Here is a 26,916-nt window from a genome sequence, read left to right as displayed (position 1 = left end):
AGTGCCTTGGCCACCCCTCCCACCCCACCCCGTGCATTCATTAAGTCTTGTCTAAACCGCCACCCCATGGAAAGATGAGGATTGCTCTGAAAAAAATACACTGAGCGGATCAGATGCAGCTCAGCCCCAAAGCTCATTAGCCTTGTGTATGTGGGGATATCCACCCCCCCAAAAAACCAAACCATTTTATGAATGAGAATGTGTAATTAATTCAGAATGAGCAGAGGCTCGACCTCAATTCATCTTGACCTCTGCGGAGTTCACACTGCCGAGCCCTTCCTCCTTTGAGAAACTCCCAGCCGTGGCTTTCTCCCAGTCTCCCCTGCCCCCCTGATTGCCCACTCTCTGCTGGGCCCCTCGGAGCTCCCCACGGCTCTGGCCCTGCCAGCACAGGCATGCCCCACCGCTCAGGCCTAGCACTTCCCTTCCTCATCGGGCAGCCTCTCTGTGGATTTTGCCCACAGCTAGGGCTTCAGTTGTGACCTATTCACTGAGGACACCCCATGCCCGCCAGGAACTCCAGATCCATATTTCCAACAGTTTACATCCTTGCTACTCTGTGTCCCGGGAACAGAAGCGTGGACACACCCTGGGAGCCTGTTAGAAACTCAGAATCCCACTTCCCACCCCAGACCTCCTGACCAGGATCTACATTTTCACAAGATCCCAGGCGACCTGTGCACACATTAAAGCTTGGGGAGCACCATCTGTGCCCATCCATCTGGACACCCCGTTGTACTCAAGCTCAGCACGGCCACACTGCACGCAGACCCTTCCCCTGAACCGCACACTTCTGCTCTGCTTTCCTTCCCAACGGACAGCTTCTGACCCACGTATGGAGGTAGGGTTGGATTTTAGGGTGGGATCAACGTCCCCACCATGAGACTGCCTCACTTTATAATGAACTCCAAATGACACAGAGTTGGGTCACCCTGGGGTCAGAGATGCTGGAAAGACAGCATGTTCTGTGTGGAAGCCAGCCTAAACCTTAGAGCTAACGTGCAGGTGACATAGCTCATCTGAGTCCCCACCCTGTGCCTGCCCCTGCTGCTGCCAACGCCTCTCAGTACTTCCCAGACCTGCTGGCGTCCCTGCTAGTCCTCAGTGCTCCACTGAGAGCTCTCCATTGAAAAGGGTGTCTTCAGAGCCCAGACAGGGTCTGCCAGGCAGCGGGGCGCAGAGCGAGGCCAGAGCTCACAGTCACAGGCGTGGTCGGTGGTGCGGCGCGAGTGGGCTCCTTGGGCCATGACGCTCAGTGCAGCTTTTTCTCTTTTTGTTTCCTGTGCTGGGAAGCAGCTTGGATGCATACTGTGTTAGGGTCCTTTCTGTTGCAACCTGACTACCTTGAGCAAAACCAGGATTTTAGTAGTAGGATAATGAGGAATTAAAAGATCTGAAAGAAAGAGAAGCATCTGGGGGGTTTTAGGAGCCTGGGGCTGGGATTCTGTGCTTCCAGGACATTTGATTATCTGCTTCTCTCTCAGTGTCCCTGTCATTCTCTGTGGCTTCTCCACTTGCAGGAGACATAGCTGTTGGCAGATCTGATTTCTGTGATCCCAGTTTCGCGGCTCAAGGGGAAGATGGTTTCTTTCTCCCAAGGATTTGTGCTTTGGACCATTTTCGAGGCCTGGGTCATAAGCCCCATTCTTGGCCCAGCCTAGGTTATAGTCATGCATATCAGAGGCTGAGTGATCAGCAAGGCCACGGATAGTCCCTAAAAGAAAGAGAGCCTTTGGGCTTATTGACGCATGGGCCAACTCCATGATGACACAGTAGAAAATATGAAGTGTCCCATGTCATTTTCACTCCAGTGAGAATCAGGAGGTGGGAGGCTTGGCTTTTTCTTATTTTCCCTGTCAGCTAACAGGGTTACAGTGCTTTGGTGAAGAGGGGATCCTAAAGGAGTCCCAGCCCTCTCCTCCCACCACAGCTGTTCTAGTTCGGGGCTGGGGCTTTGACTTGGCAAGATTGTCTCACCCAGGTGGCCACCCCTTGACCCCTCCATGCTTGCCATGTGACTCCATGCCAGCCCTGGCCTAGGCCAAGACTCCCCACCCAATCTGAGAATATCTGCACTCTGCCTGCAAGAAGTCACTGTGTTCGGAGCAGTGGGTTCATATTTGTTTAACTTCATTTAAACGTAAAGCAATTGTCCATTCTGAAAATTACCTACATACAGTTGCTTTCATTAATGCTATAGTAAAAACAAATTGAAGAGATTTCTCTAATTTGTATTTGAACAGTATGTTTCTCCTTATTTTTAGAAACATCAGTGCATAGTTAGTGTCTATCTGATACAGAATGAATGAGTAGACACATTTTTGAAACTTACTGTGTCTGCACATCAAGGTTCATCACTTCAGACAAGTACCAGGTACAAATCATCCACTGCTTCCAGTTTGAGCAGCGCTTGCATGGTTTGCTTCCATAGATAACGGTGGGATGGGCTCTTCTCAGATGCTGTCCACAATTCCCTTGGGAAGCATTTTCAGCAGGGGGAACGGTCAGCAGGTCCCCCATTCACACACCTAGTGTGGATTTGTGCAGCTCTGACCAGAGTTTGGGAGAGTCTGAACAGGATCCATAGCAATGAGTGGTTAGACTCTAACTGGCAGCTACCGGCTCTTAAAATCACGTGCTCTATCTTAGTGGAACATGTTGATTTCCATGTATGATGACCCTCTGCTCTCACCAGGCATAAGGGGCGGGTGTCTGGGTGATTCCACTCTGCAGAGGCCTGGGGGCCTTGGAAAACATTGCTTCCTGCCCTGTCACCCTCTCCCCAACCTCTCCCCTTCACTCCCTGTGCCTCCTCTCACTTGGCACCCCCTTGACCCCAGTAGCCCATAAGGATCTTTGTGCAAATTAGGAATTCACCCTCCACCCTCAAAACACTATCCAGCCATCTGCTGAGACACTGCCATGATAAAACAAAAAACCCTTGTGATGATTATGATATGAATGCTGTGCGAAACATGTACTCTCCCTTCCCAAAGAGATGCTCAGGGAAGTTCTAGTGAGTCTTCCCAGATGGTCTTCCTTCTTAAAAATTGTGTGGCTTATTCACTGCCCTTGAGATGGGCAGAGAGTGAGGGAATAAGGTGCGGGGTCAGCGGGGAGGGTGCATTTCCACTTTGCGACGGCAAGTTGTTTTTGCTTCCGGGAAATCAATACCGCTTCCAATCTGGACTCGTTCCAATAAGCCACGAGAGGCACTCAGAAGCTATCGTGGGTCTTTGGGAGCATTTCTCTAGAGCTAAGTGCGTGGACAAATATTTGTTTTTTAAAGCTATTGTAATGAGAACCTTAAATAGTAAAGAAATGTTCATTTTGAAAATGCAGGCTAGCTTTAGCATGAATGTTAACACAGAGCACTTGCATAGCAATTTATAGTTTCCAGAATCTGGCAGTATTCATTATCCCATTTTTACCCTCAAGAGTTCTATGAGGTTAGGTTACCTTTACACAAACATGGAGTTTTCACAAGGCTATTAGGGGATAAGAAACTCGACCAAGCACACACGGATACATAGATGGGCACAACTCAGACCCCGTCAGTGTTTAAAATAGATAATTTATCATATGTACATGGTCCATTACACAGACAAACAGTTTCTATAGTGTGCAGTAAACAGCCTCCCAGAGTACAGTTGCACATCAGGAAATGTCCTTCACAACACAGTAGACCTGATGACTCTTCCAGAATGGACACACCTTCAGGGAGTCCGAGATTCCTGCATATTGTGCAGATCTGCAGAGCAGCTGCCGTACCTATGTACACCCACGCACCCCCGACCCCCACCCAGACCCATGAGGATTCATGCACAGGGCTGACACGGGCAAGCAGTTGGCAGGAGTGGGGTCTTCAGACATGTTTTCCAGTGTGGCTTGTGCTCCCCACTTTCCTACTCCCAGTGGACCTGGCAAAGGGCTTTGCTCTCACATGCACGGGCATTCCATCAGAGCTGACCGAGCTCTGCACACTCGGAAGAGACCCTCTTGCTCTCATGTGTCACTTGATGGCAAACCCCCCTGCTCCTTTGGAAAAGGTGAGTAAGAACTTCTCGGAGGCTGTTTCTCTACCATCATAGGTCCACCCGCCGAAGGATGTTCTACCTGTCCTGCAGCCTTGGGCATCGTGGGTGGGGAGAGGGCTTGGGGTACCCAGAGGCTGACCTGAGTCTTCCCCACAATCTGTTCCCCCGCCCTTAAATCATCAGGGTCAGAGCATCTATTTAAAACATGAGATGCCATCGAGTGGCTGCTTATGACCCACAGTCCATTGCACCTTCAGTGCCCCAGTGATGTTGTCTGATCCTGTGAAAACCAATTACTGCACATGTACCATCTTACACTTTGGCCTATAATGGCATTTCCTCTGGCTATATACTATGAGCTTGATATCACAGATACCGGAAGGGTAGGAGATTAAAAGCAAGATTTAAAAAAGATTTAAAAAAATTAAAACCCAGGGGAAAAAAGAGGAAAATGTGAAGGGGACTGGCTCAGCAGAAAATCTCCTCGGGTGCTCTCACATTCAGAGTCCTCACGCCCCAGGGCTCAGCCCCAGGAACACCTTGTCCTGGGAGATTTGTCCAAGGGCTATGGTCCCTTTTCTTTTGGGGAGAACAGCCTCGTACCTCTTCAAAGGCACCTGGAATGCAGTTGGATAGGGCCTTCCCACCACACCAAAGGCACGAGTGAAAATACAAAAATAGGGACTTTGTTTCCAAGGTTTCATAAATAACTGAGTGGCAGGTATTAAATAGAACCACAGAAGAGGACACGTGTTACAGCTTGTTCTCCTCAAAGAGGATCTGGGCGTAGACGGTGCTGGTGGGGACGCCTTTGGCCACCTGGTGGGGCTTGATCAGCTCCAGCTCAGCGTAGGTCAGAGTCTCTTCTGCAATCTTTGGCTATAAGAGAAAAACAGACAGCACAATGCTAGCTGACCATGGGGAGCTCCACACCACACATTCATTCACCAAGTGTGGGTTTTCATAGCACTTGCGGGATTAAAAGGGGGATGCGTGGACAAAAATTTTAGATATTGTTTATATATTGGGTTATATAAACCCAGTAACATAATTATGATTAGTTTATATATTGGGTTATATAAACCCAACAACATAATTAATAAGGTAGACTTCATCTTATATATAGCACGATGCCCTGCAAAGAGATATTATGATATATTTTCAAGTGGACATGAACACTCACAAAAAAATGATTAAACATTAGGCCACAAAGAAAACTTTTATTTTGAAAAGTAAAAATAATGTAACTAACAGTCTCTAATCAAAAGGAAAACATAAAGGTGGAGACAGAAACAAAAAACCTTAGAAATTAATGACAAAACTAGAATTCTATCACCTAGAAATTTTTGTGGATGATATAACCTGTATAAAAATAAAATTTCAGTGTATCTTGAAAATAATGATAAAGAAAATATTGCTTCTCAGATCCTAAAAAAAAATGGTTGAAGCAGTGCTCAGAGAAAAAACATAGCCTTATATACTTATATCAAACCATATGAATTAAATGGATCAAACATCCAACTCAAAAAGTTAGAAAAAGAACAAAATAAAGAAAAGCAGAAGGATGAAACCCATAAAAATAAAGTGAGACTGCATGAATCAGAACACAGAAAGCAGCAGGGTGTCTAAAAGCTGGTGCTTGGAAAACAACAATAAAACATAAAATTGGAAAATAAATTAATCAAGATAATGGAAAAGCATAAATGAATGAAACAGGAAATGAGAAAGGGGATATAATGTTAATAAAGGAAATTTTTAAAAATTTAAGAAGACTAATTTGCTCAACTTATTGAAAACATTTTGAAATACTCATACAGGATAAAGTGGGTAATGGGTAATGTTCCAGAAAAAATATAAATTATAAACATTAACTCCAGGAAATCTGAATGTACTAATTACCATCAAATAAAGAAATAGGAAGGAAAGTAGGTAGGTCAAAGTGTTCTTTCTCAAAAGCACCAGATGAGCAGTTTTACAGGAGAATTTCTAAAAGAAATCTCTTTAAGGAACAGATCATTTCAATGCAATTAAAAAAGAGCATAAAAAAGGGAGAAAATCTTGACATATTTTAGAACAATATCATTTACAAATATACATTTGAAGTCAAATTTACTCAGAAAGAATGAAGAAGTATGTTAAAAGAGAATCCTACTAAAGTGGCTTTTATTCCAGGAATGCAAAGATGGTTTGATATTTTAAAAACTATTAATATAATTTATAATAGTAATAGATCAAAAGAGAAAAACCATATAATTAGCTCTATAGATGCTGGAAAGACATTTCATAAGATTAAAAATACAGTTTTGTTAAAAATAGTTTTTAAATGAAGTAGTCATAGATGTATATTTTCTTAGCATGGTTAAGAAACATTATTAAAATAAAGAATAATTGGTCATTCAACTCTACCTGTCTTAAAAATATAAAGCTAAATAATTTAAATAATGTGGTACTGGCATATGCAGATATGTATATTAATGGGACTGGTGAAAAAGTCCAGAAATTAACCTAAATATTATTTTTCAATAAATGCTGTTGCGATACTTAAACAGCCATTTGAGGGGGAAAAAAATCATATCCATATATCATTCTATGCACCCAGATAAATTCCAGATGAATTAAAAATTTTAATGCAGAAAACAAACCCTTAAAAGTACTGGAAGAACATGTGGAGAGTTTTAAAAAAATAATCTCAGAGTATTTTAAAGTATGACACCAAGTCCAGAAGCAATGGAAAAAGATGTGTACATGTTCATGCTACGTATGGCAAAATATTTTCTAAATAAAGTCAAAGGACAATTGAGAGAGTGTGGAAAATATTTGCAGCTCATATTAAAGGGACTTGCAATTCAACAAATACAGTGACCAAACAATCCGTTAGAAAATTAAGCAAAGAGCAACAGACAGAAGCAGACTGTCCACAGGGAAGGAATCACAGGTGGCTCTTTCACAGATGGAATGAGACAGCCTCTCTCTCAGTAAGAGGACTACTATTTTATTTATTTATTTATTTTTGGCGGCTGGCCGGTTTGGGGATCCGAACACATGACCTCTGTGTTATCAGGCTGTGCTCTAACCAACTGAGCTAACCAGCCATTCCCAGGACTGCTATTTTAAAATCATACTTAGACATCATTTTTTTTTTCTTTTCAAGTTGCCAAACATAAAAGGAAAAAAATGTTGACAAAACAAACAACCTCTTGTACATTGTTGGTGGGAGTGTTTCTTGGTACGAGCAAAAAACTGAAAACACTTAAGTGGTCATCAACTGGGATATTCATATAATCCAGAAGACTGGCAGGAGACTTATATCGTACACATTTGTTCCTTTTGAATTTTGTAGTAGGTACATGTATTTAAACAATGCATTAATTAATTTCAATTCATAATTAGGAAAATAAAAGGTGGTCATTAATTTATGGTCACATAGTCATTTTCATTGCAGTAGCCCTGCTCTCTATATTCTAGGATGTTAGATTTAGGGTGTTTTGGTTTTTAGTTTTGGTTTTGGTTTTCTCATTGTTTTGCTTTTTTTTTTTTTCAATTCTGGGCCTACATCTTGCTTATCTCTCGGAAATTCAGAACAAATAAACCATTTACATTCAATTTAAGTTTCTTAAAAAGAAAGCCAAAAGCAAAAAGCCTCTTTTCTTTTGATGAAGCCCAATGACACGGACAGGAAGCAGGAGACAAGGAGCGTATACAAAGAACTCCTTAGAGCCACCACCTTCCGGCCGAGGTGACTCTGTGTCAATTGTCCAGCCATTTTTCAACTTGAAAGTTAAGGACATGCACATGGATGAGAGCCTTCTGCTTGTCTTTTGACCCCAGAAGTCTTCACATTGTTCTTAGTCATCTGTACCTTAGCAGCCAACAGAAACCCTGTTCACATAGTTGCCTTTCGGTTTAATTACATTTCACATTATAATGATTCCATCTAGAAATGCCATGTGTCCTCAAATAAGCACGCAAAGCCCAACTCATGTAAATTTTAGAACCAAGATTTATGAAATCATATTGTCCAGGTGTTTTATTACATTACCTTGAAATTGCATTGTTTTCTAGTGTAGATTACCTATTTATTCTTAAGTTATTCCATTACGTTTGGATATGAAAAATAACACTAGCTTTCTCAATACAGGTCACCAGGCTGGCTTGGCTGATGTGTTGTTTTCATACATTTTTATGATATTCCTATAGTAAACATAATTTAATAAAGCTGAAGCACACTAAATAAATAATTGCATCTAGAAAAGCAATAAAAACAAATAAAATTAGTACTTTCATAAGGTACTTCAATTACTGCTACAAGCAACAACCCACCATAAAGTGTGTAGAATCATTTCCCTTATGCATATTTCTGGAATATAATAATTTGATTGAAGATATGAGGCAGCACCAGGAGGCTCAGAACTGTGAAGTGTATATAGTTTCCAAGAGAAGATGCATAATATCAGTCTTTGGCATCTTTAAAGAACCTATTGTTTCTCTGGCATGAACACTTGGCTATCCCATCAACCATGTGCTTAATTACCTTTTGCACCTTGTTTAACTGGAAATAAATTCCTAATGGCCAGTGAAGGGGGTAAATGTATATTTCTCACCAGTTTTCACCAAGTGGCCTTTCTTTGCACTGACGTTTCAGTGGAAGGCTTTGGTGCCTCTGAGAAGGAGCTTAGAGAAAAATTGAGGCAGATCAGTAAGACTAGGTAAGACTGTAGAACTGCTAGTTAACCAAGAGCCAGGAGCGGGATGTACTGGTAACTCAGGTGGCTGCCATGTGAGGGTTCTGCTGCAGGCTGACGTTACTTCAGTCAGTGCAACTTCACTGCTATCTTGACTGTACAAACTACACCTGGATTTCAGCTAAGGACTCACTCCTGGTGTCTACAGAATTCAGGATCAGCGGGGACAGCAGGTGCTGTCTGAAGGTGGAGGAGGAAGCAGCACTTCTGCTAACTCCCTGACAGCTGCTGGCCCTCGAAGCAACCCTCTTGCAGCCCCCATCCTCTCCTTGGGGGTGCAGGAAGTAAAGAAGCATACGAGGCATTCGTGCTCAGAGCACAAACTTAAAAAATGTTGAGCCCATGAGTTTACACTCTTATGACAACTTTATATTCCACTGAGAGCAAAAGGAAACTGCCCAAAGGAGGGTTTCCAGGCCTCAGACCTGAGCTTTACATCATATGCAGCTATTGCTGTATCCACTGGAAAATGGGCAGAGGTGGGCTGATGGCTGGGCAGTCCTAGTAGAGTCCCTTAAAAAAAGCCCTAGAACTTTCTGAATATGTGAGAAGCAGCCCTGTCATTCCTCTCTCCAGGGACAGTTTGGTTTCCCTTCCTTTTTCCGTTTGCTCAGCCTGCAGAGACTCCCGTCAGATTCCCTTTCTATTCCTCAAATAAAGGCCTGGTACTTGTGGTATTCAACTGCCCGGAATCTCCTATGTCCCAAACCCTTTGGTTTATGTACCTCTAACCTCACTTTTCACACACGTCCTACCGGTCAGGGAGAACCCACTCCTCAGCAGGGAGCGGGATTCTGTGAGCGAGAGTGGAGGGTCGGATAGGGACGAGTGTGATGCCTAAGAGGGAAGTTGGGACAAAGGAGAAGACTCCTAGCTCTCGGCTCCGTGGAAGTGCTCCTGGAGGGGAGGTGGGGAGGAGCGCAGCCCTCGCCCTGTAGCTGCCTGCAGAGCAGGGTGCAGGAGTCTGGACCTCAGATCCAATGTCAGCTGTGTGACCTTGGCCAGTCGCATCACTGGCATTCCGGGAAAATGATACACACCCTGTTGGACAATTGTGAGGATTTAAATGAGATGCGTGTGAATGTTTTGGCACAGCACCTGCCCCATAGAAGACGCTAAACGTGTCTGTGCTGAATAAATCAGCGGGTCGGTGTCATTGCCTCCTTTCCAGAGAGTCGGCTAAAATATCGTCTGCTGGCGCATGATCTGAATTCTTCATGAGTTGACAAGAACAAAGTGAACTAAGTAGCCCTGGATATCTTTTGACAAATAAGGAACAGATTGCAGAAAATTGGTTGTTATGAGCTGAATTGTGCCCCCCCAAATTCCAATGTGGAAGCTGTAACCCCAGCACCCCAGAATGTGAGTCTGTCTGAAGATGGTGTGTTTAAAGAAGAAAGAAAGTTAAAACGAGGTCATTAGGGTGGGGCCTCCTCTAACATGACTGATATCTTTGTACAAAGAGGACAGTAGGACACAGACACACCAGAGGCAAGACCACGTGAAGACACGGGGAGAAGACGGCCGTCTGCAGAGAAAGGAGGGAGGCCCAGGAGACATCTCCCTGCCGACACCTGGATCTCACACTTGCAGCCTCCAGAGCTGTGAGATAGCACATTCTGCTGCGAAGCCTTCCGTCTGCGGCCATTTGCTGTGGCAGCCAGGGCACACTGATACGTCAGTCAAGGTGGGGCAGAGAGAAGGGGAGAAGAGGAAATAGCCTTCTTTGGGGAGAGGAGATGAGCTACCTGACTAGGGGTGGGTAGATACAAGAGACTAACGCACTTCATGTCAAGCCACAGGAGAGCCACCCACTCCCAGGGGAGAGGAAGACTAGGGTCTGTGCATTCACCCCAATGTAGTGAGGAGCAGCCTGGAGTAGAGAGGTGCTGGGATCCTCTGCCCTCCGTGCCGTGGCCTTGACCCAAATCTGCTACAGATCTAGCTGCACTGCTAGGTGAGAGAGCAGCCAGTGAACAGCGACAGAGGCTTGGTGTGGCTGCCTCCCACTGAGTAATGAGCCAGGCGTCCAGTGGACCACACCCAGGCCCTCTGCAGGACGGTCCTGCCCCCTGAACTGCAGGCAGGGCAGAGACAGAGCCCACGGTTTTTCCTTTCTCCACAGCTGAGCACACAGAGCCTCTGAGGAAGGAGCAGTCCATTGTGTTAAGCCAGGCCATTTCACCCCGATCCCTGTGCCACTGGCCACTCCGCGGCTCTCCCTGACCTGCTTTCTTCTGCTGCCACTCCTCATGAGGACATCGGAAGAAGCAAAACCACTTGCAGACATGGCTGCACCTCAGGAAGAGGCTGAGGTCCAGGGTGGGCCAGGTAGAAGACAGAAGAATCCTACAGAAAGGGCGTCTTGCCTGGGACACGATCATGCTGCGCCTGCCTGCTCAGACTCTCCTGGGCAAGCTCTCTTGTTTCTTCCAGTGAAAAACAAATGAACTAGATCTTGAGATTTCAAGGCAACAAGAATAAAAACCAACACTGACGTGCTCAAAATGGTGGAGAAAAAAGACAGAGGAGCCTACTCTCTGTGGCCTCAGTAAACCACTGGACTGGCCCTGAGTTTACCCAGGGTCTCCAAGTTTAGGTGACTGAGGGTTGAGGTTCGCCCCACACTCCTCTCTATCCAGATGTTATGTAGGGTGCAGGGGTGTTCCCGCAGCAACAAGGGAGCTCTTTTGTAATCTGCTAAGAAGGGGTAGCTTTTGTTAACCTACACAGAGGTGCCACATAGGTACTGGAAGTGACCCTGGCCTAGGCCCAGATATCCTGTTCTAAAAGACAAATAAATACCAATCTGTTTGAAGATAGAGTGAATTACACAAGATACACCAAGGCTTTGGGGATTCACACTCGCAGAGGTGGCCAGACGGTGGAGGTGGGCACACCTAATCTCTGGGGAGCTCTCAGCAGTCACAGCAGCCTGCTCCCCGCTGTCCTTGATGCAGAAAGAGTCCAGCCCATTGGGGGGGATGGTGGGGTGCAGGATATGGCTGTCAATAGGGAAAGGGGCTGCACCAGAGGATTTACTCCTTCACAGCAGAGGAACCCGCTGAAACCTGCCTCCAGGATCTTTCTGACTGGTTGTTGGAAGTACCGGACACATTCTCTAGCAATAAACGCTGCAGACCGCACAGCCTGGGGAAGGCGTTTATTCACTGTGGCCTTCCTGCAGCTGCTGAGAGCATCGAGGGTTATGCTATGAACGCAAAACGGCCACGTGACCCCCTCCCGGTTTCCCTCCCGGGCTCCCCTCTGAAACTTCCCACACATGTGAGGGGAGTTCAGGTTTCTGTTTACACGGATGCCCTCGACACAGAATTCCCTTCCCCGTCGTACACAAGGTGGACCCCTACACCTTCAAATTGCAACCAGGCCCTCTGTGCGGCCTCACTAACAGCACCCACAACAAAACCGTCCTCCACCCAGTGACCTGCAAGGCCCTCTGGTATTGCATTCAGAGCTGCTGGACTCCCCCCACCCCATCCTCATCATCACCATCATCGTCGTCATCATTGAACTGCTCACTGGCCAGCGAAGGACGGAATTTCATAATAAACAAATTGTTATAAATTAAAGTATTTGCATAAATTAAGTCTAAGAACTTTCTAAGCACGGTCCTGAGCTATGTTCTCAAATGTGTGCAAGCCCCCTCCCCCGCAGGCATATTCACGCACATGTGCGCACACGCGTGTGCATACTCAGCCTAGGATTACATGTCTACTCATGCCTCCTGCTGTGTCTTCCAGTGACACAAAGGAGTTTTTTCTTTTTAATTATTTTATTTTTTTAAATGACATGGGGTAAAATGGGCTTTTTAGGTACACAGGTCTGTGAATTGTAACACACGTACAGATTTCTGAAACCACCACCACAATCAGGACACAGAGCAGCCCATCGCCCTCTCTTATCGACCCCTCTGTAGTCACATCTCCCCTCCAACGCTAGCCTCTGGCAACCATGGACTTGTCTTCTGTGACTATGGTTTTGTCTCTTAGAAAATGTCATATGTAAGGAATCATACTGTGTGCGACCTTTAGAGATTGGCTTTTTCACTCAGCATCATTCCCTCAAGATTTATCCAAGTCGTGGGGTGGATGGATAGTTTGTTCCTTTTTATTACTGAGGAGTATTCCCACCACGGTGAGCATATCCATTTGCTTGCTGAACAACTGGTGGTCGTTTGGTGGTTATGAGTAGAGTTGCTATAGACATTCATGTGTGGATTTTCACGTGATGTTTTTATTCCTCTAGAGTAAACACCCAGGAGTAAGTTTGCTGGGTCATATGGCAAACGTATGTTTAACTTTACAAGAAACTGTCCAGAATGCACCATTTTCTACCCCACCCCCACCCCCGCCACCTTGATAGTACAAGTGTTTCAATAGCTCTGCGTCCTTGTCAGCATTTATTTTTTCTTTGGGCCATTCTAGTAGGTGTTAGTGACACAGTAATTACCTCTTCTGTCCTTAAGGAATCCACCAATCCTAGACTTAAACACGAGTGTTCATTGGTGGCTCCTGAGCCAGATTAAATTCTCACATAACACAACTCCCCCTCAGAAGAATTAGAAAAGGATTACCAACAAGACTAATATTTAAATGTGGTGAGGAAACCTTCAGGACTCTAGGTGTAGCACAGTGAGTGTGCGGGTTTCGGGGCTTGAAATGGCACGCCTAGTGTCTGCCATCCTGCTCGGCCAGTGGCAAGGTGCTGTGCAGCAGAGGACAGCCTCAGGCTGGACCCCCACCCTGATTTAAGCCCTTCTTTCACCAGTTTTAGGGTGATGATTACAGAAAGCATGTTCACAAGGAAGGAATTACTTGATTTGGCTAACCCTAGGAAAGCCGACCCTAAGGAATTCAGCCATTGTGCATCTCTCTGGAACACACCACGCTTCGAGCTCCCAGTGGGTAGTCTCCAAGTATTTCACTTCGTGGGTGTGTTTCCACGATTCAAGCTGAGAGTTAACATTCCTGGCAGGAGAGAGAGAGATTTAACCTTCTCTTAGGCAGACTCCTGCAAAGCAGCACTTATACACAGAGACCGCAGCTGGAGGTGCAAGTTAAGTTGCAGAAATAAAAGAAAGATGCGATTGTGGCCACTGCAAGTTCTCTAATGTCCAAAGTTCAATCAGGTGATACCATTGTCACAGTGACAGATCAGTAACCAGAACATGGGACGTTTATACTAACTCCACCTTAGAGTGAAAAAATGTGACTGCAGTTCTACAGAGCTGCATTATCTATCAGGAATCCATTTACCCGAGAGAGAATTACAGATTATCAGAAGCAGACTTCCTCTTCTCCCTTTAAGATAAGTGCTCATTTTTTATTCAACAGAGGAGTAACTGGTGGAACAAACTCTCCCCTGACAACAGTCACTGCACACATGACCCTGCCACCAAGGAGGCAAAGGCTGCGCACTCAGCACTCTATTCCACAGAGGGTCCAAACTCAGACAGAAAAGTACGTCGTGGTCCCCATCCATCATTAGAATCAACATGCCATGGATATGAACTTGACTTAATTTTGAGTTCCACGGGTCTGCCGACTGGCATGCTTATTTATACTTAAATGTATTATAAAAAGAGAAAGTAGAGTTCTCTGATGTGCATGTTAAATAAAAATAATCACAACAAAAGAAATACCTTTCCAAGACAGATACCAAATGAAGGGGCAGAGGTCATAATCTGGAAGTGGTTTGGGAGACAGCTGGAGATGCGGGCCTGCTGAGACCACAGGCAGACAGTGCCAGCTAATGTTCACCACCTCGTGTGATCCTCCCACCAGCCCTGTGAGGGGCAGTGACGGTACCCACTTTTAAAGGAGCAAAAAGGCTTGAACAGGCACATAACCTGCAAAAGGTCACAGGTTGCCTGACTGGTGGAGTCTGGATTTGGAGCCCACCAGGCCTGCCTGGAACCCACACTCCTGTGCTCGTGGGCAGCACCCAGCATTTACAGGTGCATGGTCAGAGGCAGCGACCATGCTCTGATGTGAATGCTTCACATCCAGGTGAGCACAGCAGGGACAGCAACCCCACCCCCCAAGGCAGGCCTGAGATTCCAGCAGAACAGTGAAGTAACATTGGCACAGGTCATGTGAGGTTTTGGGACAGGCCGACACCACTCAGTAGGCAGAGTGAGTTCCAACTGGAGGGGAAGGGGGGAGAAGGGAGATGGCCCCATTCCTATCAGAGACCAGGGGGCCTGGCTTGGCATGGAGGGACAGAGGACTTGAGGCCACAGAACCAAGACTTTTCAAAGGCAGACACATGGAGCTGTCACTGATTGGAGAGGGTGACAGAGGAGAAGCAAAGAATCCCATTGGAATGCCTCTGGTGGCCCTGCACCTGTCCCCACCGCCTCACCTCCAAGACTCCCAGCCTCCACAACAAGGGCACGTGTATGGAGGCCATGCATGAGCATGCAGCCTCTGCTTTGGCTAGGCTGTGTTGGGGGCATTGCCGAACAGGTGGAAATATGAGGCTAGTGGCAGGTGGAGTGGAAGTCAAGAGTCCACGGGAATTTTTTGAGGTAACTGGTGGAGCCAAACTCCAGGTCTACTCTTGCCACCTCCTTGGAGCAGAGGCCATTAGTCCACTGGGACCTCTGGCTCTATGGGCATAAATCAGAGGTGAGAGCCGGAATTAGGTGCACTCCCAAATTTGGTATGCAACTGTGCTGCTGCCTTAGGTGCGACTTGACAATCTGAGCCAGGGTCTACAGACACATGGACCTAGGCTCTCTCTGAGGCACAGGACACCTCACCTGCTTTGTTGCTTCAGCCAACTACAAGCCTCAGTTTCGTATCTGCCCAGATTCCCCTGGCCTCTGCATGGCTACCCAGTGACGAATGGCTGATCATCTGGTGTGCTCTGGGACAACAAGAGGATTAGGAAGGATCTGGAACTCAGAAGAGAAGAAAAGTCTTGGACGGAGATGAAGATTTCAAAGTCCTCTCCGGGTTTGTTGCCACCTTGGGTTGGATGAACTCACTCGGAAATCATGAGCAGAGCAAATTCATGCCATGCTCTTGAGTCCAGAGAGTTCAAAGGAAGTTTAGCAAAGTGCATTCTCAGAATGAATGTGACATGAAAGGAATGTCACATGCCCTGGGCTAACTGCTCGGAGGACAGACAGAGGTGACCACCTTCAGAACCTGAGAAAGCCGAGCACAGAAAGGCCTGAGGCTGAGTACTCTATGAGTCATCAGACAGATGGATGCCTCTAGATTTCACCAACGAATGTTTTGGAAGCTGAAATGTGATTATAGATAATGCTCTTGGGGAGGGTCCTGATACATGCGACTGCTCCATGATCTAATACAGTCGCTCATTTTCTCTTCCCCATGGACCACAGATGCACGTTTTCCCAGCTGCTTTTCCAAAGTACTTTTACTGGCAGTATTACTCAGAGGATGTTTTTGCTTAGAAAAACAGAGTGTTTGATTATCTGCTACAACATATAGGGGTGCACTCTGAAAATCTGCAATCTTGAACACTCTGAATCTTCTAACCAAATGAAATCTTTAACACTCTCCTAGAGTCATTGGATTGTGCAAGGGTCCGTCTAGTGTGCTTCAGAGCACATACTTTCAAAGACAGAAAAACTGCCATTTACTAGCTGTTTGACCCTGTGCAAGTTACTTAACCTCTCTGTGCCACCATTTCCTCATCTGCAAAGCGGGACTCATAATAGTACCTATCCTACAAGGTTATTTTGAGGACTAAATGCATTAATACCTGTAATGTATCTAGAGAAGTACCTGGTAGGCACATAGTAAATGCAATACAAGTGTTTGATTATTATTATTACTATTACTATTTTTTTATTACAAATTACAAACAAGTGTTGTTTTAACAACTGGTTCCTTTGAAATATTTAGAGGCAGAGAAAAAAAGACATTCAGACTTTTTGGAAAATATCATGTGCTAGATGCTGATAGACACCACTGGGCTTACATCAGTGCCAAATAAATTGTTGGGGTTTTTTAATAGTAGGAAAGATAATCACTCTAAATAAGTCAAACCATGCCACTCTCTGCTCTGCACAAAATTCTCCAGTGGTTTCTCATGACACATAGAATAAAATCCAGAGTCCTTCTCAGGATCCCAGGATGAATGATTCTGATCCCCCTCTGAGCTCGGCTCACTCCATGCATTCCCCTTGCTGACTAGGGTTCCAGCCGCACTGCTCTCTGTGTATTTCTTGGACTCATCTGGATAGCCCTCCTTGTCCAGGACCCACCTCAGGGCCTTTGCCCAGGCTGTGCTCTCTGCCTGGAATGCTCTTCCCGCAACCCCCACAGTGTGCCTCATTCCCTCGCTTTACCAGCCCCTGCGCCACTGCGGTGTCCTCCCATCAAACGCTCTACTTAATGCTCTCAGAGCATTACAAGGCATCACCGTTAGGTGATCTTGACTTCCCCAATTACAATGTGACAGCAGCCCGCAGTATGTACTCAGTGCAACAACAAGCCTCTGCAGGGGTACGCTTACCCTCACCCTCACTTCACATGCAGACATGAGGGCAAAGAATGGTGAGCCAGAGCCACAGCCCAGCTTCCAGCCACACCACTGAGACACAGAATCAGCGGCTTTGTCAAACTGATTCACTGCTGCATCCAGTGGCCTGTGGCAAATGTTGAGCACTAGGCTCCCCAGGTAAGAGCTCTGCTTTGTGGTGGTTTCTGATCGGTATGGGTAAATACTCCCACCGTGTCTGATCTCAAGCTGCCAATGGGATTTGCTCTCTCTGGTGCACAGGAGTGGGCTCACGATGCTGCTGGCTGCACCCTCAGCTACTAGAGAGATACTGACTCAGGTCATATCTGGCACGTACTAGATTCTCAGTACCCATTTTAAATGAAATATGTGAATAAGACAAAATAAAAGGAAGCCAGTCTGATACTGTCATTTAAAACCCTCCCATAGATATCCCTGGCCTGGTTTCAGAAATGTTAAGAAGGGGACACTATCCCCCGTGGAACCACGGAACTCTTTCCCTCCTTCAGCTTCTCTAGGGCTTCCGTGACAATACTCTACCAAAAGTAGGACATCTGGGTTGTGAAGTCATGTAAAATCTGCCCATGGCTTTCAAGTTACTAGTTTAACAAACAGATAGATGATCAATCAATAGAGCGGACAGACGTACAGATGATAATGTAGATAATATCCTACATTGGGGAAGGTGTGAGGAAATGTCACCTTGATCCTCTGTTGGTGGGAGAATAAATGAGAAAACACTTTTGGAAGATAATTAGGCAGAATCTACCAAAATTGAAAATGAGGATGTACTTTCACCTAATAATCCCACTTCTAAAAATCTCCCCTACAAAAATACATTAAGTAAAGTTATATGTAAAAGCACATAACTACAGTATCCACCCTAAGAGTGAAAAATTAGAACAGCCTAAATGGCCATGAGCTGGAGACTGACTGGAGAAATGGTGACATGTGCGCTTACGTGGAAAGATGAGCCTGACGAGTTGTTAATGAGGAAACAGTTCAATGTGTGTGCACCGTGTCAAGAAGCATTCCCATTTTTAGGGAACTTGGCACACAGAAATGAATTTGTTAAACTCTGTAGCCATGACCTACTGACTGTGGGTCGACGGTATATATACTTTGGAAATTCATACATAGATATGGATATACATTGGTATTTGCATTAAAAAAAAAATTAGACAAATATAAGCCCAACAGAGACCACCTCGGAGAAATGAGAGCCTAAGGAAGGAATTTCACTTTTTATTTTGACAAATGGAGATTCTGAATTGCCAGCCCACTCCTGTACCCCAGTTAGAATCACCTTTGCAACTTGCATCATGTTTTTACCTGTCCAGTGAGGTCAGGACAGAAAACACCCTGAGAACTGGTAGACGTGAACTTTACTGAGTACTTCTGACAAGAGGCACCAGAGCCCAGAGCACAATAGGAAGAACAGGGATATGAGCCAAGTGCCTGATTGGACCAGCTCTGCCACATCCTTGTGGAGGGACCTGTGCTGGTATTTACCTTCCTGTGCCGCTCTTGCCTCATCTGTGAGATGAAGACAATGAGGATTGTCCTAGTTAAAAGTGTGCTTCTACTGTAAGCATTGGGACTGTGCCTGAATGTGGACATGCCATCAAAGTGTGTGTGCCATCATTGTCACCATCTTCATCATCATCATCTTCATCACCACCACCATCATCACCATCACCATCATCACCATCAGCATCATCACCATCAGCATCATCAGCATCATCACCATCACCATCACCACCACCACCACCATCACCATCATCACCATCACCATCATCACCATCATCATCATCATCATCATCACCATCATCACCATCACCATCATCACCATCACCATCACCATCACCATCATCACCATCACCACCACCATCACCATCATCACCATCACCATCACCACCACCACCATCATCACCATCACCACCATCACCATCATCGCCATCACCATCATCATCACCACCACCATCACCATCACCATCACCACCATCACCACCACCACCATCACCATCACCACCACCACCACCATCACCACCATCATTATCACCACCATCACCATCATCACCATCACTATCATCACCATCATCACTATCACAGTGGTGTTAGGTCATAGACACAAGGTATAGGGCACAAATCAAGCATTAAGACCAAATTTACAACAGTAGTGGGCATGACTTCTCAGATGTTAAATTCACATTGTATGCAATGTGGGCAATGGGCACATATGACTGAATTAATAATTTCTACTCTTCATCTTTCTGTGCACACTTTCACCATAAATTCAATAAGTCTGTAGGTCTTATTGCCTTCTGGTCATCACACCTGCTCATTGGAAGTATATAAATTTATCTTTAGGAAGTTATAAAAATTAGAATTGAACCTGGCTAAGGGGTAAATCCCCTTAATGCACCATCAGTTTGCTGTGAACACAGAATTTAACATAGAGATTTTCTTCTTGATATTTTGAATGCCTAGCTTGATGTTACGGACATGTTGATGAATTTTTTTTTTCTTTCTTTCCAAAATGGCACTTCATTTCTAGTATTCTCCATACGAGATTGGAAAAGTCTTTTGATAACTCTGAAGTACTCTGTGCTCAAAACTGAGGTTGTAAATGAAATCGACTTAAAAAAAATCAAATGTGAGCAGAAATGATATTGTTTCATGAAATTACAAAAATAAAAGAGAGAAAAAGTAAAAAAAAAAGAAGTTTCCCAGCAGTGCAATGATCCCAGAAATGAAGTGCCCAATAACAGTAGCAAATCAACCAAACTGAGATGGAAAGCAAGCTATTGCCCTACAGGGAGGGACATTCCTTGCAGACACACAAAGACAGGCCTGCCCCAGAGTGGAGCCCCACCAGGACCCCTGGGAGCAGAGTGAGCTGTACAACCAGGAGAGGTCACACATGGGGCCGCACCAGCAGGTCATCCAGGTCTGCCTCCTGCCTAGGCCATCCTCTGGCCCAGCTCATCTCTCTGCCACCTGTTCACCTTTGTCAGGTGCTTCGAGGCTCATGCTCCTTCCTTCCTATAAGCTTGCACACTGCCTGTCACTGCTCCATAATTGCTGGGGAATATATAAGTGGAAGACTGGAAAAGCCACATGAATGAATCAATGATGCAGCAAACAGGAGAAGCATACAGTCCTGAGGTGAACTCCAAAGTCACCTTCCTTCTCAAAGCACAAAGCCACGTTAGCCTTCTAGAACAGTGTGAGGCAGACTTCATCTGCAGAAGGATTCCCATTGTCTCCAAAAGGGGGTCCTAGTGAGTACTTAATGTGCTACCCAGACTTAAAAGACTCCTTGAAAGTAACTGCTTCACTTAGCCCATCTGCAACAAAATCAGAGCCTCAGCCAGCCTCTGTTGGCCTCTGATGCCGCTGCGCGGCAGCCCAGCAGAGAGCTGTTTGTGGATGCTGCCTGGCAGCGGAGAGGCCTCGGTGCCCTGTGTCAGGGTTCACAGACTCCCTAGTACAGGACACTCTCACCTCCACTTTGGGGGAGCTCTGATCTGATCACATCTGGCTTGCAGAAGCCCAGCCGCTTGCTCTCTCCGGGCTGGAGGAAGCCCGTGAAACCAAACGACTTCTGCTTCCCCCACTCTCATCCCTTCCGACGCCTCACATCTATTCTTCCCTGCAGCCGACATCCATAACTCCCCGTGACAATTATGGGATGTGCATGTGTACCGAGGGGAGCATAGAATTTTTATCTCTGTAAAAATGGTACTAGCGTGGTACAAGCAAAGTTTTTGTTTTTTTCCCAAGGCTTTTACTTGGGGCAATATATTGTACATGTGGTTGTGGGTTTTTTTCTTCTTTTTAATTTTAAATTGAGATTATGAACATATTTTATGCAGGTTAATATATCCTTTTCATGTAAAATTTAACTGAAACCAGTTCTAGCACATTAACGACAACAAGAGAAATTCTCCAGCTTATTATAAACATCCTTCAAGAAACCTGAAATGCGTGTCCTCTGGAAATAATTTTGCTGGGATTTGGGTTATTATTAAAATTCTCTCAGAATTCTATCACTAGTGTCTAATGTGCCTCAAAGCCCTTTTCTGCTATTGATCAGAGAAAAACTCTTTTTGGCCCTGGCAGTACATTCTCGATGGTGAAATCAGGACCCAAAGAAGGGAGTTCTTTCCAACACCAGGCAAACACAAAACAGGGCACAGCATCGAAGCCCTGAGCTAACCAGCTGGTGGTTTCCAACAGAGCAGTGAAGAGGTGGGTTCCTAAGACAGGGTCCCTCTGAACTATGATGGGATGAGCCACTTTATGTCCATTTGTTTTGAGTGCTCTGATCTTTGGGTTTTCATGAGAGAAGGGAGATTTACTGTGGACTTTAAACTTGAGAAAACCCCAGGCAGCAGGTCTTGTCCCCTGTCAGAATTCTCTACCTGTGTGGGACCCTAGGCGATCACAGAGCAAAGCTACACCTAGCTAAGAAGAGGATGACCCGTCCAGGGAAAGTTTGCAGGAATGGAGGAAAGGCATAATACCCTTGAGAATCTGCATGTCTAATTTTCTTTGTTGATAAATAAGACAACTCACCATCTCCCATGTGGATTGAACTGTCTTACTAAAATGTAAGTAGAAACCTCTCTGGAGGTGGTTGGCATGACTCTGTACCCAGACAGCACTGACCCAACCAGAGACAGCCACTTAGTTTTACAAGTTACTCAGACCCATGCTTCTCAAAGTTAAGTATTCGTCAGATTCATCAGGGATCTTGTTAAATTGCAAGTTCTGCTTCAGCAGGTCTGGGATGGGGCCTGAGATTCTGCTTTTCCAACAAGTTCCCAGGCGATGCCTGAGCTGCCGGACCACACTTTGTGCAGGGAGCACTCAGAGCTCCAATCGCAGATCCTGCCCTCAGTCGTGTATCGGGTCCATGCACATCAGCTGAGGGGCACTCTTCAGATTCCAGCCTCCTCACTGGGGACAGACACAATGATGGGTGAGACAGGTTGTCTCTCACTTTAAAGCCAGTTCTCATGAAAACGTAAAACTTCTGAGCATCAAAGGACACAATCAAGAGAGTGAAAAGGCAACCTATGGAATGCATGAAAATATAGGGAGATGATGTATCTGATGAGGAATTAGCATCCAGAATATGGAAAGAACTCCTATAACTCAACAACAAAGAAACAAATAACCTGAGTAAAAAATGGGCAAAGGACTTGAGTAGACATTTCTCCCAAGAAGACATACAAATGGCCAAAAGCACGTGAAATATGAAGAGATGTTCAGTATCGCTAATCATTAGGGAAGTGCAAATCAGAACCATGACGCGATACCACCTCGTGCCCATTGGGATGGCTGCTATCAAAAAAAAGGGAAGAAAGAAAGAGAATAATAGTAAGAAGTGTTGGTGAGGATGCAGAGACGCTGGAACCCTGGTGCACTGTGGTAGGAATGTAAAATGGTGCAGCTGCTTTGGAAGACAGCATGGCAGTTCCTCAAAAACTGAACCGAAGTATACAATCCAGCAATCTCACTTCTAGGTATATACCAAAAGAATTAAAAGTAGGGACTCGAATGGATATTTGTACATCCACATTCACAGCAGCATTATTCACAAGAGCCAAAAGGTGGAAACAACCCGAGGGTGCACTGACAAATGAATGGGTGCACACAGTGTGGTCTGTCCACACCGTGGAATGCTCCTCAGCCTTAAGAAGGACATTCTGTCACGTGCTACAACATGGATGAGCCTTGAGGATATTGGCAGAGTGAAATAAGCCAGTCACAGAAGGACAGATACTGTATGGTTCAACTTATACGAGGTCCCTACGGCCATTGAATTCATGGAGACAGAAAGTAGAATGGAGGTTTCCAGGGGCTGGGGGAGGGGAGAATGAAGAGTTGTTATTTAACGAGGACAGAATTTCAGTTTTGCAAGATGAATTCTGGAGATTGGTAGCACAGGATTGGCAATGTGCTTATGACTACTTAATTGTACACTTAAAAATGGTTAAGATGATAAATTTTATGTTATGTGTTGTATACCAAAATTAAAAAAAAAAACAAAACAGTTCCCACTCTCTGCACTGTCTGAAGTATCTACAATGTATGACCTTTGTGGTACCAGAAATGGAGAGGTCTCTTTGTAAAAAAGAACCATGTGGATCCAGTTGGGGAGAAAACCAAGCAGGTTGACTTCAACATGGAGCAGGAAGTGCCAGAGCACAGGGAAGACCAGTGCTGTGAGAGCTCGAGAGGAAGGCGTGAAGTTAGAGGTTCCAGAAGGTCGCAGTGAGGTAGGAGGAAAGGGGCATGCCTGGGCACACTGAGAAGTTATGACAGCTCCAGTCACTCATGGGTGAGGGAAAGTTCACACCCATATTCTGGGGGGACTGCCATTCACTGAGATGGGAGATCCCAGGGTGCAGGTGTCAGGGAGGGCAGTGAGTTCTGTGTGTGCCCTGCGAACTGTAATGCCCACGGGCCCTCCAGGGGAGTGTCGTTCAGAAGAGTCAGTCTGCAATTAGCTTGAAGACCCAGTTTAAGAACCAATGGGCTGCACAGGAGGCTGCTGCAACTGTGAAAGTGTTGACTCTCCCAGGGAATGTGTTCAGAAGACAAGAACCCCACAGACAGCAGCATACTAGGGAGGTAGAGGCAGGGAAGGCAGCCGAGCCACCTGGGCAGGAGCAGCAGCCAGGAGGAGAAGCAGGCATTTGGGGGACAGCAGTGATGCCCAGTCACCTCCACGCACAAGGATGTGCTCAGCAGTGTCGGCAGCATTGAGGCCACGAGGGGTCAGACCCACTGAAAAGTGCTTTGGGAGTGTGGTCACTGTCACAGAGAGACGTGACTCTGATGCCTGGGCCAATTGTGTTTGTAGAGAGGCTGAGGGCAGGAGCCACAGGAGGAGCTGCAGGTGTAGGACAGAGAACCCTGGTGACAGGACCTGGACCATGTGGGGGCTCCATGGGCTGAGGATCCCAGGGTGGGGTGGGACCAAGGGAGCAGAGACGGATGACACTCATAGGAAGCCAGGCCTCATCCTGGAGGCAAGGCGGAGCCACTGGAATAGCTTAAGCAGGGAAATGATGTGGTTGAAGCTGTGTTTTGGAAAAATCCCCAGGCAGCAGTGTAGAGGCTGCATCACAGCGGGAGAGACAGGATACGGGAGACCCACTGGGAAACTTGTGGTAATTAAGCCCGTGATGGTCCCAGTTTTTTCTGTGTCTTCAGTCTCTTGCTCACAGAGGCCACTTTCTCTGTAGAGAACAGGGGTGGCCTGACCCTTCCTGCTCCCTCACTCTATACCGGAGTGACTTCATCACCGAGGAAGGACCCCCAGCTGAGGGACAGGTGCTCCCCTGTGGAGCAGGACGTGGACACTGACCAGGGCAAGGAGGGCGGTCAAAGTGCAGCTAACCATGAGGACGGCCCTCTCGTCTTTTGAATTTAGGGGCGCTGACTGCCTCCTCCCCAACTCCGGTAACAGTCGCATTGTTTCCTGTGGCTGTTTTCCCTGTAAACTCTGAGGTTTTGCTTCCACATCACAGAACTGTTTGCTTTTTCCTCCCCCACTGAGCCCCTAAGTCAATAACTGACCTAATGTAATAGACATAAATCAAATGCACTTCTGGCGTGCTCTGTTTCTTCTGGAACAAGGAAGCAACGACAGCTTTTCCTGGAAGTATGTGAATCAGCTCGAAGCCTCCCAGAGCTCTGCTGCCGGGTGCTTAACCAGGGGGAGAACAGTGGATATCAAGGGCACCAGAAGGCCTCAGGGAGTCTTTGGGCCGGCACCCCAATAAAGGAAGACCGCAGGTGCATCTGCCTCGGGAGCACTGTGAATTTTGTGAAAGTGCTCCCTCACTCCCAAAGGGATAAAAGACCCCCCATGTATTAAATCCTGACTCACTGTACATGTTTAAGCTTCTTAAACAAATGGGTCACACTGTCAGACAATCAGAGCCTGCGTGGTCAAAGCGGCCACATTACCAAATTAGCAGAGCTTTGAAAGTAGGTTTGGTTAGTTCGTTAAAAATAAAGGGGGGGTGGGAGGACAGATTTGAAACCTTGATTATAAAATGTCTAAAAGGCCTTTCTCCCCTCTCTTTGCTTCTTGTGTCCTATCATTTTTTTAAACCTTTGGAGCACCGTTAATCTCTAGTATACACACTTCTTGCAAAGGATCTTTTTGTCTTGGAAACATAAGAAGATTCCCACCTGAAGCTTGTCACGTTGTTGGTGCTGCGGTTTAGATGAGAGAGATGGAGCCTGTAAAGCACCCGGAGAGGAGATGGCACACAGCAGGCGCTCAATAAATGGGGCTTCTCCCTTCTTGTCAATGAACTATTGAAGGCAGGCAGGTTGGCTCCTAGAAAGAGGGGTCTCTATGACCCAGGACCCTACCAGGAAGCGCTGTTTTACAGAGACTGGCAGAGTGAAACAATTACAGAATTAAACCCCTAATCTGATACCAGCCTCCCTCCTCCCCCACAAAAAGATGTCTCCAGGTAATTTTCCTAAATTACCCACTAAGGCCTGTGTGAGTCAACAGGTAGCTATTGACTGTAGTTTCAGCTACCATCAAGACTTATTGATCTAAGAGATAAACATCGACCTAATTGAGACGGAGGTCAATGCCTGCCTCCCAGGAAAATAAATCTTAATCTTCACCAAAACCTGCAGACGCTAGGCCTGATATTTTTGACTCTAAATTGCTGGTCAGATAGAGGCCCTGTTGAGGTCATCTCTTTCCTTTATTGTGAATTGTTATACGTGTACAGTGGTCTCCAAATTTACCTATTTCTGAAAAATTTAGTATAAACATTTTGAAATTCAAAATAAACTTATTTAAGGCACTATTATTGGGAATACTTCCATAAAACAAAGAACCTTTTGAAATGCATGTAACTGCCCCCATCTACTTTCTGTGGAAATTAAGAATTTTCCGTGCTGTGTCCACATCCAGAGGAGCACGCCAGCGCAAGCACACACACAGACGGGAGAGTCAGCCACGGAGACTTGCGCTCAGGACCAGAGCTGTTTTTGAAAACGCTGTTGAATCCAGTCTTTTATAAGTGGCAAAAAAAAACCCTGCTTAAGACAGAATTTCATACCCAAGAGGGGCACAACCAATTTTCCTTTGTGTTTAATGGGTAAAAATGTGGGGCCCATGAGGCTGTGGACTTGAGAAAGTTGTTTATTCCAGACAGATGACATTATGTCCTATGGGTTGTAGAAACTCAATCATTTTTCTCAAACGGAATGTTTGGGTGTTTTCACATGTAAAACCGGGCAGTCTAGGGGGAAATCTTATTGGGAGAATTAGATAGGATGACATGCACAAAGCCCTTCTTTTGACATATCCCTGGGATAGATCAACAGCTGTTTCTGTTACAACCAGGGGTAAGGGATTGGATTAGAAACAGCAGGTCCTAAGCAACATGGGAGAATAGAAGGTGGGGAAATTTATGAGGTGTAGTCCCTCCTGAGGTTGTTGATAAATACAGTATTAGGAAAAAAAGATCTAAAAATGATACACAGATATGCAATGACACTTATTTCAGGAAGACCAAGTCTCGTGCGTAGGAACAAAGATGCTCCCAGGCCAAAGGAAATGG

General features: G+C 45.7%; 1 protein-coding gene across 1 annotated transcript in view; it reads right to left on the bottom strand.

The window, feature by feature from the left end:
- Nucleotides 1-4,475: 4,475 nt before the first annotated feature.
- The window catches only part of VSTM4 (V-set and transmembrane domain containing 4), a 99,186-nt gene continuing 76,745 nt past the window's right edge, over nucleotides 4,476-26,916 (bottom strand). The window contains exon 8 of the mRNA XM_063087500.1: nucleotides 4,476-4,916. Within this exon, the coding sequence (XP_062943570.1) occupies nucleotides 4,791-4,916 (126 nt within the window). The 3' untranslated portion in view covers nucleotides 4,476-4,790. The remainder of the gene's footprint in view (nucleotides 4,917-26,916) is intronic.

The sequence above is a fragment of the Cynocephalus volans genome, chromosome 2 (assembly GCF_027409185.1).
Source record: "Cynocephalus volans isolate mCynVol1 chromosome 2, mCynVol1.pri, whole genome shotgun sequence".
Taxonomy (NCBI): domain Eukaryota; kingdom Metazoa; phylum Chordata; class Mammalia; order Dermoptera; family Cynocephalidae; genus Cynocephalus; species Cynocephalus volans.
Note: the sequence above shows the minus strand (reverse complement) of the source record. Positions and strands in the feature narration are given on the sequence as shown.